The following is a 20,347-nucleotide window of genomic DNA, read 5'->3' on the forward strand; positions in this document are numbered from 1 at the left end:
ACATTATTGAAACCACTATTCCCTCAAACATACCCATTTTTGCTTTTCAAGATAATGTTCTTGCCTTCCACATATTTTTCAACGCTCCCAGAACTTTCGCCCCCTCCTCCACCCTGTGACTCACTTCCACTTCCATGGTTCCATTCGCTGCCAAATCCACTCCCAGATATCTAAAACACTTTACTTCCTCCAGTTTTTCTCCATTCAAACTTACCTCCCAATTGACTTGCCCCTCAACCCTATTGTACTTAATAACCTTGCTCTTATTCACATTTACTCTCAACTTTCCTCTTTCACACACTTTACCAAACTCGGTCACCAGTTTCTGCACTTTCGCACCTGAATCAGCCACCAGTGACGTAGCATCAACGAACAAAAGCTGAATCACTTCCCAAGCTCTCTCATCCACAATAGACTGCATACTTGCCCCTCTCTCCAAAACTCTTGCATTCACCTCCCTAACAACCCCATCCATAAACAAATTAAACAACCATGGAGAATCATGCACCCCTGCTGCAAACTGACATTCACTGAGAACCAATCACTTTCCTCTCTTCCTACTCACACACATGCCTTAGTACCATCCTTGATAAAAACTTTTCACTGTTTCAAGCAACTTGCTTCCCACACCAAATATTCTTAATACCTTCCACAAAGCATCTCTATCAACTTTATCATATGCCTTCTCCAGATCCATAAATGCTACATACAAATCCATTTGTTTTTCTAAGTATTTCTCACATACATTCTTCTAAGCAAACACCTGATCCACACATCCTCTACCATTTCTGAAACCACATTGCTCTTCCCCAATCTAATGTTCAGTACATGCTTTCACCCTCTCAATTAATACCCTCCCATATAATTTCCCAGTAATACTCAACAAACTTATACCTCTGTAATTTGAGCACTCACCTTTATCTCCTTTGCCTTTGTACAATGGCACTATGCATGCATCCTGCCAACCCTCAGGCATCTCACCATGAGTCATACATACATTAAATATCCTTACCAACCAGTCAACAACACAGTCACCCCCATTTTTAACAGATTCCACTGCAATACCATCAAAACCCTCTGTCTTACCCACTTTCATCTTCCACAAAGCTTTTACTACCTCTTCTCTGTTTACCAAATCATTCTCCCTAACCCTCTCACTTCACACACCATCTCAACCAAAACACCCTATATCTGCCACTCTATCATCTAACACATTCAACAAACCTTCAAAATACTCACTCCATGGATTTGTATGTAGCATTAATGGATCTGGAGAAGGCATATGATAGGGTTGATACATATGCTTTGTGGAAGGCCCTAAGAGTATACTGTGTGGGAGGTTAGCTGCTAGAAGCAGTGAAAAGTTTTTTCAAGGATATAAGGCATCTGAACGAGTAGGAAGAGAGGAAAAGATGGTTCCCATGAAGGTTGGTCTGTGGCAGGGATGTGTGATGCTCCCATGGTTATCTAATTTGTTTATGGATGGAGTGGTTTGGGAGGTAAATGCAAGAGTTTTGGAGAGAGGGGCAAGTATGCAGTCTGTTGCGGATGAGAGGGCCTGGCAGAGAGGCAGTTGCTGTTCGCACTGGTGGCTGATTTGAGTGAGAAACTGCAGAAGTTGGTGACTGAGTTTGGAAAAGTGTGTGAAAGGAAAAAGTTTAGAGTGAACGTGAATAAGAACAAGGTTATTAGGTTCAGCAGGGTTGGGGGACAAATAAATTGGGATGTAAGGTTGAATGGAGAAAAATTGGAGGAAGTGAAGTGTTTTTGATATCTGGGAGTGGACTTTGCAGCAAATGGAACCATGGAAGTGGAGGTGAGTCACAGGGTGGGGGAGGGTGCAAAGGTTCTGAGAGCAATGAAGAATGTGTGAAAGGAAAGAACACTATCTTGGAGAGCAAAAGTGGGTATGTTTGAAGGAATAGTAATTCCAACAATATTACATGGTTGTGAGAATGGGCTACAGATAGGGTTGTTCGGAGAAGGGTGGATGTGTTGGAAATGAAATGTTTGAGGACAACATGTAGTGTGAGGTGGTTTGATTAAGTAATGAAAGGGTAAGAAAGATGTGTGGAAATAAAAAGAATGTGGTTGCGAGAGCAGAGGAGGGTGTATTGAAATGGTTTGGACATATGGAGAGAATAAGTGGGGAAAGGTTGACAAAGAGGATATATGTGTCAGAATGTGTAAAGGAACAAGAAGTGGGAGACCAAATTGGAGGTGGATGGACACAGTGAAAAAGATTTTGAGCAATCGGGGCGTGCAAGGAATAGCGTGAATTGGAATAATGTAGTATACCGTGGTCAACGTGCTGTCAATGGACTGAATCAGGGCATGTGAAATGTCTGGGGTATACCATGGAGAGGTCTCCGGGGCCTGTATGTGGATAGGGAGCTGTATTTTCTGTACATTATACATAACAGCTAGAGACTGAGTGTGAACAAATGTGACCTCTTCTGTCGGTTTTCCTGGCTTTCATCACCTTTTCTCTCTTAACCAAACCATTCTCCCTGACCCTCTCACTTCGCACACCACCCCAACCAAAACGCTCTACATCTACCGCTCTATCATCCAACCAAAACGCTCTACATCTACCGCTCTATCATCAAACACATTCAACAAGCCTTCAAAATACTCTCTACATCTCCTTCTCACTTCATCACTATCTGTTATCACTTCCCCCTTCACCAATTTTCCCATTTGTTCTCTCATCTTTCACACGTTATTTACCTCCTTCCAAAACATCTTTTTATTCTCCTTCAAGTTTAATGATACTCTCTCACCTCAACTTCCACTTGCTCTCTTCATCAATCCTTGCATCTTCCTCTTGACCTCCTGCCACTTTCTTCTGTACATCTCCCAGTCATTGGCACTCCCTTGTAAGTCTCATCCACATGCCTCTCTTTTCTCTTTCACTGACAACTCTACTTCTTCACCCCACCACTCACTACCCTTTCTAATCTGCCTAACTTCCACCTTTCTCATGCCACATGCATCTTTTGCATATGCCATCACTGCTTCCTTAAATACATGCCATTGCTCACCTACTCCACTCACGTCACATGCTCTTACCTTTTGCTTTTCTACACTCAATCTCTCCTGATACTTCCTCACACAAGTCTCCTTTCCAAGCTCACTTACTCTCACCTCTCTCTTCTCCCCAACATTTTCTCTTCTTTCTTAAAGACCTCAAAAAATCTTCACTCTTGTCTCCACAAGACAGTGATCAGACATCCCTCCACCTGCCCCTCTCAGTATAAAAACATCCAAAAGTCTCTCTTTTACATGCCACACTAGGGTACCACAATGATTCTTGAGCTGAGAAGCAAATCCTGTGACAGCTGATTAAACAACCTGAATCTATTTAGCTTAGAAAAGGCTTAAAAAAAGAGAATGTTAAGAGTATTCAAAATCATCAAAAGCTCTGATGAATTTGATCTATCAAGCTACTTGACACTGGATTCATCTGATTTCACTTGCAGTAATGGATACAAACTTGTGGGCAAACACTGTACTTCAAATGAGGTGAAGTACTTTTTCTTCAACAGGATTATTAACATATAGAGTGATTTGCCTATTGGAGCAGCTGGAAACAGAATGCTAAGAGTAGATGTGATAAATATTACACTTCAAGTCCACGGCTAACATTAATTGCACATCCTCAGTCACAATGACAATTTGCAAGTTTTCTCTTCGAATCATCTGCATGCCTTCTAACTTTTACTTATATCTTCCACTATCACAAATGGCCTCAAAAGGACTGATCTGGTGCTGTTTGAATTCTTGTTTCCCTTTGTATATTCATTTATTTACTTATTTACTTTATCTCTGGGGATAGGGGAGAAAGAATACTTCCCACGTATTCCCTGCGTGTCACAGATGGTGACTAAAAGGGGAGGGAGCGGGGGCTGGAAATCCTCCCCTCTCATTCTTAATTTTCCAAAAGGAACAGAGAAGGGGGCCAAGTGAGGATTTCCCTCAGAGGCTCAGTCCTCTGTTCTTAATGCTACCTCGCTAATGCAGGAAATGGCAAGTAGTATGAAAAAAATGGTTTACTTATCATACTTGATCGCCATTTCCCGAATCAGCAAGGTGGCACCAGAAGACAAAGAATGTCATTACCCATCCACTCATATACATAAATATATACATAAACACCTATACTCATACATATACATACACATATATACATACATATACACACACATAGACATATACATATATACACACGTACATATTCATACTTGCTTTCCTCTCATCCATTTCCGGCGCCACCCTCTCCAACAGGAAAAAGCATCGCTGTCCCCTACTTCAGCGAAGTAGTGCCAGAAAAACAGACAAAAAGGGCTACATTCATTCACACTTAGTCTCTAGCTGTCATGTGTAATGCACCAAACCACAGTTCCCTATCCACATCCAGTCCCTAAAGACCTTTCAATGGTATATACAAGTCTAAAAATTACAAATTCTGAATACTACCTGGCACCTAGGAATCCAGATTGAAGATCTACCTGTACCACAACGACCTTTTAACTTCATCCCACACAAGATGATAAGGTAAAGAACAATCAATTTTCAGGCAGAGATATGAGAGAGACTTTCAATTCACTGAAAATCATCTGAGTGGGTGTGAGTTACCAGAGTAAACCTCTGGGTTTTACCTCTGGGTTCAGTCTTCATACTACCATTCATTCTAGCCTACACAAAAGGAATGGAATCATACTTAAATATGTTTGCAGAGGATGCTAAAATCAAGAGGAAAGTAAGTAATGACCACAACTGCAAAAACCTACAAACAAATTTTGATAAGTTTAAATTACATGGTAGATGGAATTCAACCTAACCATATGCAAACTAAAAAAGATGGGACAATGAAAAGGGGCCTAAATGGATGGGAGTAACCAGTGGTGTCCCTTAGGGCTCAGTCTTTGAACTGTCTAATTTCTAGTCTGTATACACAATTTGCCACACGGATAGGAATCTTACATGAACATATTTGTGAGGGATGCTGAAATTTAAAACTAAATAAGTAATAACCAAATGTGAAACAACCTAATAACAGAATGACAAGTTTCATTGACACAGCCGATGAAGTTCAACCTAAAAAATGCAGTGATGAAGCATTAAAAGAAGCCTAGTATCAAAGTCCTGTAAGAAACATACTAAATGAATCAATATGTAAAATAAACTTGGAAACTGACAAAAACCCAAATTACTGTCAGAAAACCAAATCAGGAGAAATATGGATGCAACTTATCAGTCAGTTAATAACTGAATATAAGTATATGGATAATACTCTTAAAAAATATTTGCACCATATATTACACCCAAATGAGAATATACATCACCAGTCTGTTGTTTCCACTAAAAAAAATATTCACCTGAAAAAGAAGGTCTAAAGGAGGGTAACAAAAAACACTTTTGAATAAGAGAGCTGAAATACAGGGACAGGTTAGCACATGCTGGTGGAAAGAAAACAATCATTTTACTTCAATCTAATATTGTCAACAAAGAGCAATTCTTTTAAATTAGCAAAACAGGATCAAAGACAGGTCTGAAAAAAGAGACTACATAAAATGTTGGGAACGTACTGTCCAGTGGTAGCAATACTGATGGATGGAAAATATAAACTACAAAAAAATATTACATATGCAGTCAAATAAAATCTACAGAACTGTTCGACAGAGAAGAAACTTTATATAACAGGGAACCCAAAAGTGTACTACTCCTTTCCATACTGTACAAACAGAACTTTACAATTATGTGGTTACATTTCAATGTTGCATGTGAAAAATCTTAAATTAACTCCCATACATGTATAACACATGAATAGAAGCTGTAAACAATGTTTTTTCAAGTTTAAGATGATGAGCAGTTGGATACGCACAAGTTGTCTGCAACTTCAGCCAAAGAACATGGGATGAACCAAGTCAACTACAGGAACTATGAGGAAAAACTAAGTGTGTATCATGCAGAATTTAAATCTGCTGCTTGTCTCCATGTATAGCAAATGAATTACGGTGAGTGAGTAGATTTTTTAAGTAATGTGTATCCTATATTTTATATGTTCTTCAACTTATTAGAGACTGATTTTGTTCAGCACTTTTCTATGTTTAGGGACTCAAAGCAAGAAGGACTATTACCTATGATACCCATTCATTCTTCAAGGTAAAGTCAGTAGGAACCTAACCCACACTTTGAATATACATTTTCATACAGACAGATAAACATGGACAAGTTAAAGGATATATTGACTGAAATACTGCACAGGTAGAACAATCATATATCAGTATTACTCATGAGCATCCTAAAATAATCAAATCAAATAAAGATAATGCATAATCAAGTGCAAATAAATTACGCAGTATCTGATTTAAGTACTTACTCCGTGAATGAAGAAATCACCATGGGTCCAAGACACAATTCCAAAATTGGTCAGCTTAAACACATGGTCCATGATCCACATTATATTATTAGACAATCCTTTGCGAGAATTGAAGGCAGCCATTATAAGTGGCACATCTGACGTGGATTGGTGATTAAATAGCACCAGCGTTCGTTCGTTGATCAGATCCCAAACCTAAATATATGAATTACATTAGCTTAGTATCATAACCATATAACAACTTCCAAACATCTAACAGCTTCCTTTTATATATGCACCAAAACATAACAAACAGACAAATTATGAAAATCTGCACACCATGTGATATCTTTTTTAATTCAGAAGAGGATTAACATGCAAAACCACATCAATGATTACAGACCCAACACTTGAGTTCATAGATCAATGAACTATGACATGTCAAACCAACACTGACAAGCATTTCTGGCACATGGGTATGGTGCTTTCCTTAACAGCCTCCTAATTTCAGTAAAATCTCCTTATAAAACTTCTACAGGAAATTCTAAGGGCCTAAGACACTACTTAAAACTCACCCAAAATCTGAAAAAATAAAAGCTTTAAAGTATGAAGTACTTTCCCTCCCTGGGAAGTGTTTTGCAAGCCATGACAGATTCTACCAGATCCCTGGTGGTCAGAAACCTCTTAACCTCCTACCCTCTGGTAAGGAAAATGCTTCTCACCCCTCATTGACCAACTAAATTAGCAATTAAGTCCTACAGCTCTCCAAACAATCAACAACCTCCATTCAGCAATGACATCAATATCCACTGGCTGTCAATACCAACTACTCCTCAGAATTCTCAAACCTGTATGAGAAACATTTTACAAAAGAGAGGGGAAGGAAGGGCAGAAAATGCAAACCAAAAATTTTTTTTCACAGACAATTACACAGAATAGAAAGGGTTCTTCATACTTTGAAATTTACATTTCTCTCAAGGGTCTGCTTGTTCCAAGAGCCAAAAAAGCATGCAAACATAGAAGAGGAGGCTTTAAGAAAAAATCTCAACAAGATGAGAATAACAACAAAACATTTAGATGAGTCAGCAGCACCTGAGTTCATTACAACTCTTGTGAAAAGCAATTTCCTAACATGATTCTAAAGGACTGGACCTAACAAACATAAATCCATGAATGCCCCCAAAATTTGACTATGAACAAAGTTACAAGAGTGAGCTGAAGCACTCATTTAAAGTCAAAGGGTGAAAAAATTTAAGAATACCAGAGGGTCATATGAAGGTCATAGTTACCAACTGGAAAGTCTTTTCAAAGCCAAACTATCATATTTCAATGTTCTAAGTGCTGGGGTCAATTATGTGACATCTAGAGGTCACTGAAGGTCATACAGTGTTGAAACTAAATGTAACAAAAAATGAAAGCATTTCGTAAAACAAAATCATTTCACTAAAAAGCATAAAGTAATTTGGTAAGCACTGGAAGCACAATGCATCAATGACAGTAACTGTTTAGAAATGGAAATATTCATTTCCAATGATAAATCATTTAAAAGATAAAGATAAAAACACTATTTCACTCAGCATGAAAAAACTGGGACTACAAATACATTTGATAACAGATTGTCATGGAATTCTCAACTCAGCCTTGAGCTCTTCAGTGATAACAATAACTCTCATAATAGTTATGTAAAAATCACAAGAAATCAAATGGCATACAAACTGGAATGAGTAAATATGACATGTTACAGGAGTTTCAGTTTAAGTTGTAAAGACTCTGTCATCCCTTCAATACACTTCATACAAATCACTTCCAGAATGAGCATTTACACAACTGTGAAAAAACAAGATTTCACTTATTGAACAGGCAGGGAGCCAAAAACTCATTGTAGTAACCATATTTCACAGTAAATCTAAATACTTGATCTATTGTGCCTTAGGATGTCCCCACAGGTACAGGTCTATTATTTTCTTCTTGCCAGCTAAAGGAACACAAATACTTCAAACAGCAAATGCATATGAGACTCAAACCCAAGATCAGTGTATGACATAGGGCATATCGAAAATGTAGCTGAAGTGCATTCTGAGGTGGTGGAATATACTGTAAATCCTGGCTCCTCTGCCTGAACATGATCCACTGAAAAACATAAACTTCAGCAGCTGTCAATTTCAGTTCATAAAGCTGACATATGAATAACCCAATAACACCCAATTCATAACCTTGAAAAGCCTATGAAGGGGAACTAAAAGACCTTTGCAAGTGTTCCTGTAATTTTTTGGGAGACATTTATAGGTTTTCCACCATTCACATTTACAGTGTGATCACTCTTCATTCCAAGTTTGGTGTCACATCATAATAAGGCATGGGACACTCATAATCAAACGTTGCTTAATCACACGTTGCTTTCTGACATGTTGACAGAAATGACTGGCATGCAACAACTACTGATGCTTTCCACTAACATTAGCAATTCATACTTCAAGGCTAGGATTTACTGGCTGTAAACAACTAAACTTTTCTAAGAGAATGAAAAGAACATTAGTATCTCCCATTCAGAAAAGAACTGAGTTGCAATCATGATGGGCATTTTCATATATTGTGTTTTCCACTTGGAAGCACTCATCCTCCACTCTCCTTATTTGCACACATGCCTTACACTTGATGAAAACTTTCTGCATCTAATAGCTTTCCTCACAGACTATATATTTGTAAGACCTTCCACAAGGCATTTCCATCATCCTCTTCATGTGCTTTTTCCAGATCTGTAATTGTCACATACATATCCTTCTCTTTCTCTAAGTAGTTCTTATGCACTTCCTTAAAGGCAAACACCTCATCCATACATCCTTTCCCATTCCTGAAACTACATCATTCCTCCCCAGTTTGATGTTTTGAACATGCCTTCAACTTCTCAATTACCAATCTCCTATACAACTTAACAGGTACACTTAAACTTACACCTCTGTAGTTCAAACACTCACCTTTGTCTCCCTTCCCCTTAAATAATCGTTTTACAAGCATTATGCCAAACATCAGGTACCTCAGCATGATCCATATATACAATGAAAACCCTTACTAAAAATCAACAACATAATCACTCCCCTTCTTAAGAAATTCAACTTAATACAACCCACTCCAGCCACCTTGCCACATTTCATCACCTCTTTCTCTTCACTGAACCACTTTCAGTGACTCACTTCACATACTTCCTTGACCCCAACAGTCTGTAGCTGCCAATCTATTGTAAAATATATTCAACAAGCCTTCAAAATCCTCGCTCCATTTCCTCACCTTATCACTACCTGATGATTGGCAGATCCTATACCCCATTTTGACAATCACAGAAAAAATTCAACTAGTATATCATCAGTATACTCATTAGGGCAGAGGGAGTTATTCAGAAATAAAGAGCCAGCTAACATTTATCTGTCATATCCCCTAACAATGGCTAAGGAATTGCTAGAGATCTTGTTTTTTACAAGATCTCTAGAGTACACTAGGAATTCCATCCAAGTTACATGTACTGTGGTCTACCTGACTTAGTAGTTGCTCAAATCTGAGCAAACATCCTTAGGAAATACAGGGGACTCCTATGGTGATACCAGTGTTGAAAAGGTCAAGCAGCAATAACCCTATTACACAAGCTGGGTCTTAAACATTTCAACTCCATTCTCATCTACAAACCTATAATGAGAATGTTGGGAAATAATAGACAGTCTTGAACAATGTGATATAACTTAGAAAAGGTAAAAAAACACCTAAACCCAGAGATGCCTCACAAAACAAGCTTTATTATATAAATCATCTTTTCTTTTGTGAAAATCTTGACCCCACAAAGGGTTAACTGAGTTCCTGCCCTAGGTGTGGCCCTGGTCCCTTACTGCTTCACAGCATGTCAATGGTCAAAAAAAGGGCACTGCCTGACTACATGGGACAAGTGATTCCAACCTGCCTATCTGGACTAGGGGCGATCATTCACAAATTGCTCCTAATACTCCAAACTCTGTGAGAAAACAAAATGCTCCAAATACTCCTAACTGTGTGAGAAAACAGTCTTTTTGAAAAGCACACCCTTCCATCCAGGATCAAGCAATGGAAGCCTCTTGCCCACTGTAATGAGAGTCACGGTAAATAAGAATGAACCAAAACAGTAAGAAGTGTGACTGAATGATGTCTGACTCCAAATGGCACATATCCAGGGTTTGAATCAGTAATGGTACTCCAGCCAACACCATTCTAGTGCCTACCTCTGTGTATTCCCCATATACAATAAAGACTTCCAAGAAAAATAATCCAGAACCAAGGAACAAAATAGAAAGAGGTAGGGAGGAGGTAATTACACATACACATAAACTGGGGAAGTAGTGTAATGGAAGGGAAACGTGAAGTGTATATGCCAAAGTATGCAGGAACTGGCAGTTCAGCAACATTCCATGAATGCCACACAAACTTTTAAAAGTCATTTAAATAAGTAAATTACATAATATGCCACACCCTACTTAATCAGACAGAGATACTTATCCATAGAAGGGTGAATGAAGATGAAATAAGCAGGATGTTTGGGGACATCCTACATAGTCTGGGATCTGGAGAATAGAGGCAAATCAGTACTGACTGCCAGGAATGATGACATCAGAGCAGAATGAAGGCTGCTAAAGAATGGACCCAGGCTTAGCTATAGGCATTCCCCTCATCAGAAGATAGGGATTTAAGAGGTTTCTAATCCCCATAGATATGACAGAATCTCTCTTGGCTCATGGGACAAACTGATCCTGGAGACAAAATACTGTTTTCACCATTAAGCCAGACCTCTCTCAGTAAACAGTTGGCTTAGGCCTTGTAGTAAAACTCAGATTTGAAAAAATATCTATACTGTGAAAACAGTGTATGCAAAAAGCATACGTAATATGCTGTTCCAAGCACAATTCTGTATTGTATATTTCAAGTGCTAAAGTGAAATCTAGCTTTGAGTGTAAAATACAAATTCTAATTAATTCTGTCTCACCCACACTAACCAGCAAATTTCAAAAGGTCACTCCTCCTAACAATGGCACAAAGAAAAATTAGTCTCATATTGCGGAAGATGAAAGCCGGCAAGGCAGCAGGTTTGGATGGTATTGCAGTGGAATTTATTAAAAAAGGGGATGACTGTATTATTGAATGGTTGGTAAGGTTATTTAATGTATGTATGACTCATGGTGAGGTGTCTGAGGATTGGCGGAATGCGTGCATAGTGCCATTGTACAAAGGCAAAGGGGATAAGAGTGAGTGCTCAAACTACAGAGGTATAAGTTTGTTGAGTATTCCTGGTAAATTATATGGGAGGGTATTGATTGAGAGGGTGAAGGCATGTACAGAGCATCAGATTGGGGAAGAGCAGTGTGGTTTCAGAAGTGGTAGAGGATGTGTGGTTCAGGTGTTTGCTTTGAAGAATGTATGTGAGAAATACTTAGAAAAGCAAATGGATTTGTATGTAGCATTTATGGATCTGGAGAAGGCATATGGTAGAGTTGATAGAGATGCTCTGTGGAAGGTATTAAGAATATATGGTGTGGGAGGCAAGTTGTTAGAAGCAGTGAAAAGTTTTTATCGAGGATGTAAGGCATGTGTACGTGTAGGAAGAGAGGAAAGTGATTGGTTCTCAGTGAATGTAGGTTGGCGGCAGGAGTGTGTGATGTCTCCATGATTGTTTAATTTGTTTATGGATGGGGTTGTTAGGGAGGTGAATGTAAGAGTTTTGGAAAGAGGGGCAAGTATGAAGTCTGTTGTGGATGAGAGAGCTTGGGAAGTGAGTCAGTTGTTGTTCGCTGATGATACAGCGCTGGTGGCTGGTTCATGTGAGAAACTGCAGAAGCTGGTGACTGAGTTTGGTAAATTGTGTGAAAGAAGAAAGTTAAGAGTAAATGTGAATAAGAGCAAGGTTATTAGGTACAGTAGGGTTGAGGGTCAAGTCAATTGGGAGGTAAGTTTGAATGGAGAAAAACTGGAGGAAGTAAAGTGTTTTAGATATCTGGGAGTGGATCTGGCAGCGGATGGAACCATGGAAGCGGAAGTGAATCATAGGGTGGGGGAGGGGGCGAAAATCCTGGGAGCCTTGAAGAATGTGTGGAAGTCGAGAACATTATCTCGGAAAGCAAAAATGGGTATGTTTGAAGGAATAGTGGTTCCAACAATGTTGTATGGTTGCGAGGCATGGGCTATGGATAGAGTTGTGCGCAGGAGGGAGGATGTGCTGGAAATGAGATGTTTGAGGACAATGTGTGGTGTGAGGTGGTTTGATCGAGTAAGTAATGTAAGGGTAAGAGAGATGTGTGGAAATAAAAAGAGCGTGGTTGAGAGAGCAGAAGAGGGTGTTTTGAAATGGTTTGGGCACATGGAGAGAATGAGTGAGGAAAGATTGACCAAGAGGATATATGTGTCGGAGGTGGAGGGAACGAGGAGAAGTGGGAGACCAAATTGGAGGTGGAAAGATAGAGTGAAAAAGATTTTGTGTGATCGGGGCCTGAACATGCAGGAGGTGAAAGGAGGGCAAGGAATACAGTGAATTGGATCGATGTGGTATACCGGGGTTGACGTGCTGTCAGTGGATTGAATCAGGGCATGTGAAGCGTCTGGGGTAAACCATGGAAAGTTGTGTGGGGCCTGGATGTGGAAAGGGAGCTGTGGTTTCGGGCATTATTGCATGACAGCTATAGACTAAGTGTGAACGAATGGGGCCTTTGTTGTCTTTTCCTAGTGCTACCTCGCACACATGAGGGGGGAGGGGGATGGTATTCCATGTGTGGCGAGGTGGCGATGGGAATGAATAAAGGCAGACAGTGTGAATTGTGTGCATGGGTATATATGTATGTGTCTGTGTGTGTATATATATGCGTACATTGAGATGTATAGGTATGTATATTTGCGTGTGTGGACGTGTATGTATATACATTGTGTATGGGGGTGGGTTGGGCCATTTCTTTCGTCTGTTTCCTTGTGCTACCTCGCAAACGCGGGAGACAGCGACAAAACAAAATAAGAAATAAAAATAATTTTATTTCTGTTTTTAATATTCAGAAAATACGGTATACACATAAAATATTTCATACCTCCCAGAAAGTCATCACATGGTCTCTCTCAAAAAGCATAAAACACTGCTTCATATGATGAATAAATGGGCAAACTGAAAAACTATGAAGGGATTCACTAATGTGGAAGTCCATGTTTCATTTCTGCTCAATCGATACAATCTGAGGATCTGCATGAGTAAACACAGAGGCTTTCTTAAAACATTTCATTCCCTGTAAACAAAAATGGGATTAAAACACTAAAATAAGTTTTTTCTTTATAAATACTTTCCTTTCCTTCCTTTTGAGGGCAACATCAGGTGATGAGCCTTCAAGCAAAAACCCTTGCTTTACTCCTTTTGTTTTTACTTTTAGAAAGTGAGAATATAAGAGGGAAGTATTTTACAGACCCTTACTTCCACCCCTGTTTGTAACCTTCTGCAACATGCAAAACATATGATGGCAATATTCTTCCTCCCACATCCACAAGAATGACTTTCCACAGAAATCATTTTGTCATACTTTCAATGCTATCATTTTGGCAGAAGAAGCAACTGTGTAAAGCAGAAATAATATATATAACTCTTATACATATGATACTACTTTCTCCAACAATAAAAAAAGAGGAACATTCATAATTTTCTTAAAGCTTTTTGGTTATCAATCAGCTCCACATCAAGTATACAACTATATAACATGCATCCTTTAGAAGACATAAAAAAGTAAGTTGCCTACTTACATCATCACCCAATTCAACAACATGATAGCCAGCACTGTATGACCAGAGGGCCACCATGGAGAGTAACCACTGGAACATGATGCCTTCCATAAGCCAATACGTTGACGTGGCAAACCACTTGAAAGGTTGAAGAACAAATAACCAGCAGAAATGGACTGGGATGCAGTAGAAGTTGTTTAGTGTCCAGAATATAAATCGCAGTGTGGCCCGCAGTCCTACATATAATCTGTAGGCAAAGGGTACATTGCATGAGAAATCAGACTTCAAATTAGATACCAGGACAAGGCAAAATCATACCACAGATCACTCACAACTTAACACCTGTCATATTTCTAAAATTGAAATATCTTATTCTTATATTTATCTATCTATTATACTTTGTCACTGCCTCCCGCGTTAGTAAGGTAGTGCAAGGAAAAAGACGAAAGAATGGCCCAACCCACCAACATACACATGTATATACATACACATCCACACATGTACATATATATACCTATACATTTCAACATATACATATATATACATACACAAACATATACATATATACACATGTACATAATTCATACTTGCTGCATCCATCCACTCCTGTCACCACCCCTCCACACATGGAATGACAACCCTCTCTCCCCAGATGCACGAGAGGTAGTACTAGGAAAAGACAACAAAGGCCACATTCGTTCAATCTGTCTCTAGCTGTCATGTATAATGCACTGAAACCACAGCTCCCTTTCCACATCCAGGCCCCACAAAACCTTCCATGGTTTACCCCAGACGCTTCACATGCCCTGGTTCAATCCATTGACAGCACATCAACCCCGGTATACCACATTGCGCCAATTCACTCTATTCCTTGCCCGCCTTTCACCCTCCAGCATGTTCAGGCCCCAATCGTTCAAAATCTTTTTCACTCCATCCTTCCACCTCCAATTTGGTCTCCCACTTCTCCCCGTTCCCTCCACCTCTGACGCACATATCCTCATTGTCAATCTATCCTCACTCATTCTCTCCATGTGACCAAACCATTTCAATATACGCTCTTCTGCTGTCTCAACCACACTCTTTTTATTACCACACATCTCTCTTACCCCTACATTACTTACTCGATCAATCCATCTCGCACCACATACTGTCCTCAAACATCTAATTTCCAACACATCCACCCTCCTCCGCACAGCCATATCTATAGCCCGCGCCTCACCATTATCTTATGGAGGCGAACGTGAAGATTTGTAGAGGTTTTCAGAGAAGAAGAGAAAATGTTGGGGTGAAGGAGTGGTGAGAGTAAGTGAGCTTGGGAAGGAGACTTGTGTGAGGAAGTACCAGGAGAGTCTGAGTGCAGAATGGAAAAAGGTGAGAGCAAAGGAAGTAAGGAGAGTATGGGAGGAATGGGATGTATTTAGGGAAGCAGTGATGGCTTGCGCAAAAGATGCTTGTGGCATGAGAAGCGTGATAGGTGGGCAGATTAGAAAGGGTAGTGAGTGGTGGGATGAGAAAGTAAGATCATAAGTGAAAGAGAAGAGAGAGGCATTTGGATGAGTTTTGCAGGGAAATAGTGCAAATGACTTGGAGATTTATAAAAAAAAAAAAAAAAGAGGCATGAGGTCAAGAGAAAGGTGCAAGAGGTGAAAAAGAGGGCAAATGAGAGTTGGGGTGAGAGAGTATCATCAAATTTTAAAGAGAATAAAAAGATGTTTTGGAAGGAGGTAAATAAAGTGCATAAGACAAGAGAACAAATGGGAACATCAGTAAAGGGGGCTAATGGGTAGGTAATAAAAAGTAGTGGTGATGTGAGATGGAGATGGAGTGAGTATTTTGAAGGTTTGTTGAATGTGTTAGATGACAGAGTGGCAGACAGAGGGTGTTTTGGTTGAGGTGATGTGCGAAGTGAGAGGGTTAGGGAGAATGATTTGGTAAACAGAGAAGAGGTAGTAAAAGCTTTGCAGAAGATGAAAGCCAGCAAGGCAGTGGGTTTGGATGGTATTGCAGTGGAATTTATTAAAAAAGGGGGTAACTGTGTTGTTGACTGGTTGGTAAGGATATTCAATGTATGTATGACTCATGGTGAGGTGCCTGAGGATTGGCGGAATGCATGCGTAGTGCCATTGTTCAAAGGCAAAGGGAATAAAGGTAGTGCTCAAATTATAGAGGTATAAGTTTGTTGAGTATTCTTGGTAAATTATATGGGAGGGTATTGATTGAGAGAGTGAAAGCATGCATCAGATTGGGGAAGAGCAGTGTGGTTTTAGAAGTGGTAGAGGATGTGTGGATCAGGTGTTTGCTTTGAAGAATGTATGTGAGAAATACTTAGAAAAGCAAATGGATTTGTATGTAGCATTTATGGATCTGGAGAAGGCATATGACAGAGTTAATAGAGATGCTCTGTGGAAAGTATTAAGAATATATGGTGTGGAAGGCAAGTTGCTACAAGCAGTGAAAATTTTTTATCAAGGATGTTACTAAGGCATGTGTACGAGTAGGAAGAGAGGAAAGTGATTGGTTCTCAGTGAATGTTGATTTGCGACAGGGGTGCATGATGTCTCCATGGTTGTTTAATTTGTTTATGGTTGGGTTGTTAGGGAGGTGAATGCAAGAGTTTTGGAAAGAGGGGCAATTATGCCATCTGTTCTGGGTGAGAGGGCTTGGGAAGTGAGTCAGTTGTTGTTCGCTGATGATACAGCACTGGTGGCTGATTCGGGTGAGAAACTGCAGAAACTGGTGACTGAGTTTGGTAAAGTGTGTGAAAGAAGAAGAAAGCTGAGAGTAAATGTGAATAAGAGCAAGGTTATTAGGTACAGTAGGGTTGAGGGACAAGTCAATTGGGAGGTAAGCCTGAATGGAGAAAAACTGAAGGAAGTGAAGTGTTTTAGAAATCTGGGAGTGGATTTGGCAGTGGATGGAACCATGGAAGCGGTAGTGAGACACAGAGTGGGGGAGGGGGTGAGAAATGTGTGGAAGGCGAGAACATTATCTTGGATAGAAAAAGTGGGTATGTTTTAAGGAATAATGGTTCCAACAATGTTATATGGTAGCGAGGCGTGGGCTATAGATAGAGTTGTGCAGATGAGGGTGGATGTGTTGGAAGTGAGATGTTTGAGGACATTATGTGGTGTGAGGTGGTTTGACCGAGTAGGTAATAATAGGGTAAGAGAGATGTGTGGTAACAAAAAGAATGTGGTTGAGAGAGCAGAAGAGGGTGTTTTGAAATGGTTTGGTCACATGGAGAGAATGAGTGAGGAAAGATTGACAAAGGATACATGTGTCAGAGGTGGAGGGAACAAGGAGGAGTGGGAAACCAAATTGGAGGTGGAAAGATGGAGTGAAAAAGATTTTGAGCGATCGGGGCCTGAACATGCATGAGAGTGAAAGGGGTGCAAGGAATAGAGTGAATTGGAGCGATGTGGTATACCAGGGCCAAACCAGGGCATGTGAAGTGTCTGGGGTAAACCATGGAAAGTTTTGTGGGGCCTGGATGTGGAATGGGAGCTGTGGTTTCGGTGCATTATACAGGACAGTTGGAGACTGAGTATGAACGAATGTGGCCTTTGTTGTCTCTTCCTAGCACTACCTTGCACTCATGCAGGGTAAGGGGGTTGTCATTTAACGTGTGGCGGGGTGGAGACGGGAATGAAAAAAGGCAGCAAGTATGAATTCTGTACATGTGTATATATGTATATGTCTGTGTATGTATATATATGTATGCGTTGAAATGTATAGGTATGTATATGTGCGAGTGTGGATGTGTATGTATATAAATGTGTATGTGAGTGGGTTGGGCCATTCTTTCGTCTGTTTCCTTGCACTACCTTGCTAACGCGGGAGACAGTGACAAAGTATAATAATGTAATAATATTTATTATCATCATTACAATTATCATCGGTAGGTGCTATTTCCCATGTCAACGAGATAGCGCCAGGAAACAGACAAAGAATGGCCCATCCACTCATATACACATATATGAACATAAAAGCCTACATGCTACATATATATACATTATTATTATTATTATTATTATTATTATTATTGAGGGTAAGGAGGTGGAAACCAATGGAGGTTGGAAAGAGGAAGGAAAAGATTTGAACGATCGGGGCTGACTGCATGAGAGTGAAGGGTGCAGGAATAGAGTGAATTGTGGTTACCAGGCCAAACAGGGCTGGTGAGTGTCATGGGAAACCTGAGAAGTTTGTGTGGGTCTTGGAATGTGGAATGGAGAGCTTGGTTTCGGTGCAATTATAGGTACAGTGGAGACTGAGTATGAACGAATGTGGCCTGAGTGTCTTCTAGCATACTTGGCAGCTAAAATGAGGGTAAGGGTTGACATTTAACGTGTGGCGCGGTGGAGACGGAAGCAAAAAGGCAGCAAGATAATCTGTACATGGTATCACAGTAATGTTGAGTGAGAACATTATCGTGAAAGTAAAAATGGGAGTTGGGAATGTGTGTATCAACAATGTTGATGTGGAGGGTTGGGCCATTTTCGTCGTTGCCGCATAGACGGCTAACGCGGAAAGTGACAAGTTGAATAATTATTATTATTATTATTATTATTATTTTGCTTTGTCGCTGTCTCCCGCGTTTGCGAGGTAGCGCAAGGAAACAGATGAAAGAAATGGCCCAACCCACCCCCATACACAATGTATACACACACACGTCCACACACGCAAATATACATACCTATACATCTCAATGTACACATATATATACATACACAGACACATACATATATATATACCCATGCACACAATTCACACTGTCTGCCCCCATTCACTCCCATCGCCACCTCGCCACACATGGAATACCATCCCCCTCCCCCCTCATAAGTGTGAGGTAGCACTAGGAAAAGACAACAAAGGCCCCATTCGTTCACACTCAGTCTCTACCTGCCATGCAAACCACAGCTCCCTTTCCACATCCAGGCCCCACACACAACTTTCCATGGTTTACCCAAGACGCTTCACATGCCCTGATTCAATCCACTGACAGCACGTCAACCCCGGTATACCACATCGATCCAATTCACTCTATTCCTTGCCTTCCTTTCACCCTCCTGCATGTTCAGGCCCCGATCACACAAAATCTTTTTCACTCCATCTTTCCACCTCCAATTTGGTCTCCCACTTCTCCTCGTTCCCTCCACCTCTGACACATATATCCTCTAGGTCAATCTTTCCTCACTCATTCTCTCCATGTGCCCAAACCATTTCAAAACACCCTCTTCTGTTCTCTCAACCACGCTCTTTTTATTTCCACACATCTCTCTTACCCCTACATTACTTACTCGATCAAACCACCTCACACCACACATTGTCCTCAAACATCTCATTTCCAGCACATCCACCCTCCTGCGCACAACTCTATCTATAGCTCACGCCTCGCAACCATACAACGTTGTTGGAACCACTATTCCTTCAAACATACCCATTTTTGCTTTCCAAGATAATGTTCTCGACTTCCACACATTCTTCATATTTATATATAAATATAAACATATGCATAAATATACATACAAATACACAGACATTATATATATACATGTACATATTCATTCTTGCCTGCCTTCATCCATTCCTGTTGCTACCCCACGCCACAGGAAAAACAGCAAAGCTATCCCCTGCTTCAGCGAGGCAGCGCCAGGAATGCAGACAAAAGGCCACATTCGTTCACACTCAGTCTCTACGTGTCATGTGTAATGCATCAAAACCACAGCTCCCTATCCACATCATAAATTAGTTGGCCATCATTAGGGCATTCAGTTGCTTATTCCTTCTCTGCTAGCATGAAAAAAATTCACCTGTGTACAATTCACACAGGTGTTTACTGCCTGACTGGAAATGAATAAAATTTCTGTATTTCTTATCTATACTCATCTGCTTCTCTTCCTTTATCAAAGAGATGTAAGGAACAGATAACCAACAGCCTCATTTGCAAACATCTACTGTCTAGTTGTCATGTGAAATGCACCAAAACTAAAGTCAAAGTACTGTGCATTAGGCAGATACTCACAAGGGAGGTACTGCTAAAACCAATGACGACAGCAAAATGAGCTAGCACTGCAGTAACTGTTAGGTTCCCCTCCCTAACCCAGGTTGATATGTCTTTCCTTTCTGCCTCATATACACAAAGGTTTCTGGAACTTAATCACAAACTCTCTTGTCATCTCTCACATAACACTTGAAAATGCAACACTAACATGATCATTCATCCTA

General features: G+C 40.1%; 1 protein-coding gene across 5 annotated transcripts in view; it reads right to left on the reverse strand.

Annotated features, from left to right (window-relative positions):
- LOC139747321 (acyl-CoA:lysophosphatidylglycerol acyltransferase 1-like) overlaps positions 1-20,347 on the reverse strand; it is a 104,916-nt gene that overhangs the window by 33,848 nt on the left and 50,721 nt on the right. For all 5 annotated transcript variants that reach the window (XM_071659497.1, XM_071659494.1, XM_071659495.1 and 2 more), the window contains 2 exons: positions 14,144-14,369; positions 6,386-6,580 (listed from right to left, as the gene is read on the reverse strand). In XM_071659497.1, the coding sequence (XP_071515598.1) occupies positions 6,386-6,580; positions 14,144-14,369 (421 nt within the window). The remainder of the gene's footprint in view (positions 1-6,385; positions 6,581-14,143; positions 14,370-20,347) is intronic.

The sequence above is a fragment of the Panulirus ornatus genome, chromosome 68, assembly GCF_036320965.1.
Source record: "Panulirus ornatus isolate Po-2019 chromosome 68, ASM3632096v1, whole genome shotgun sequence".
Taxonomy (NCBI): Eukaryota; Metazoa; Arthropoda; class Malacostraca; order Decapoda; family Palinuridae; genus Panulirus; species Panulirus ornatus.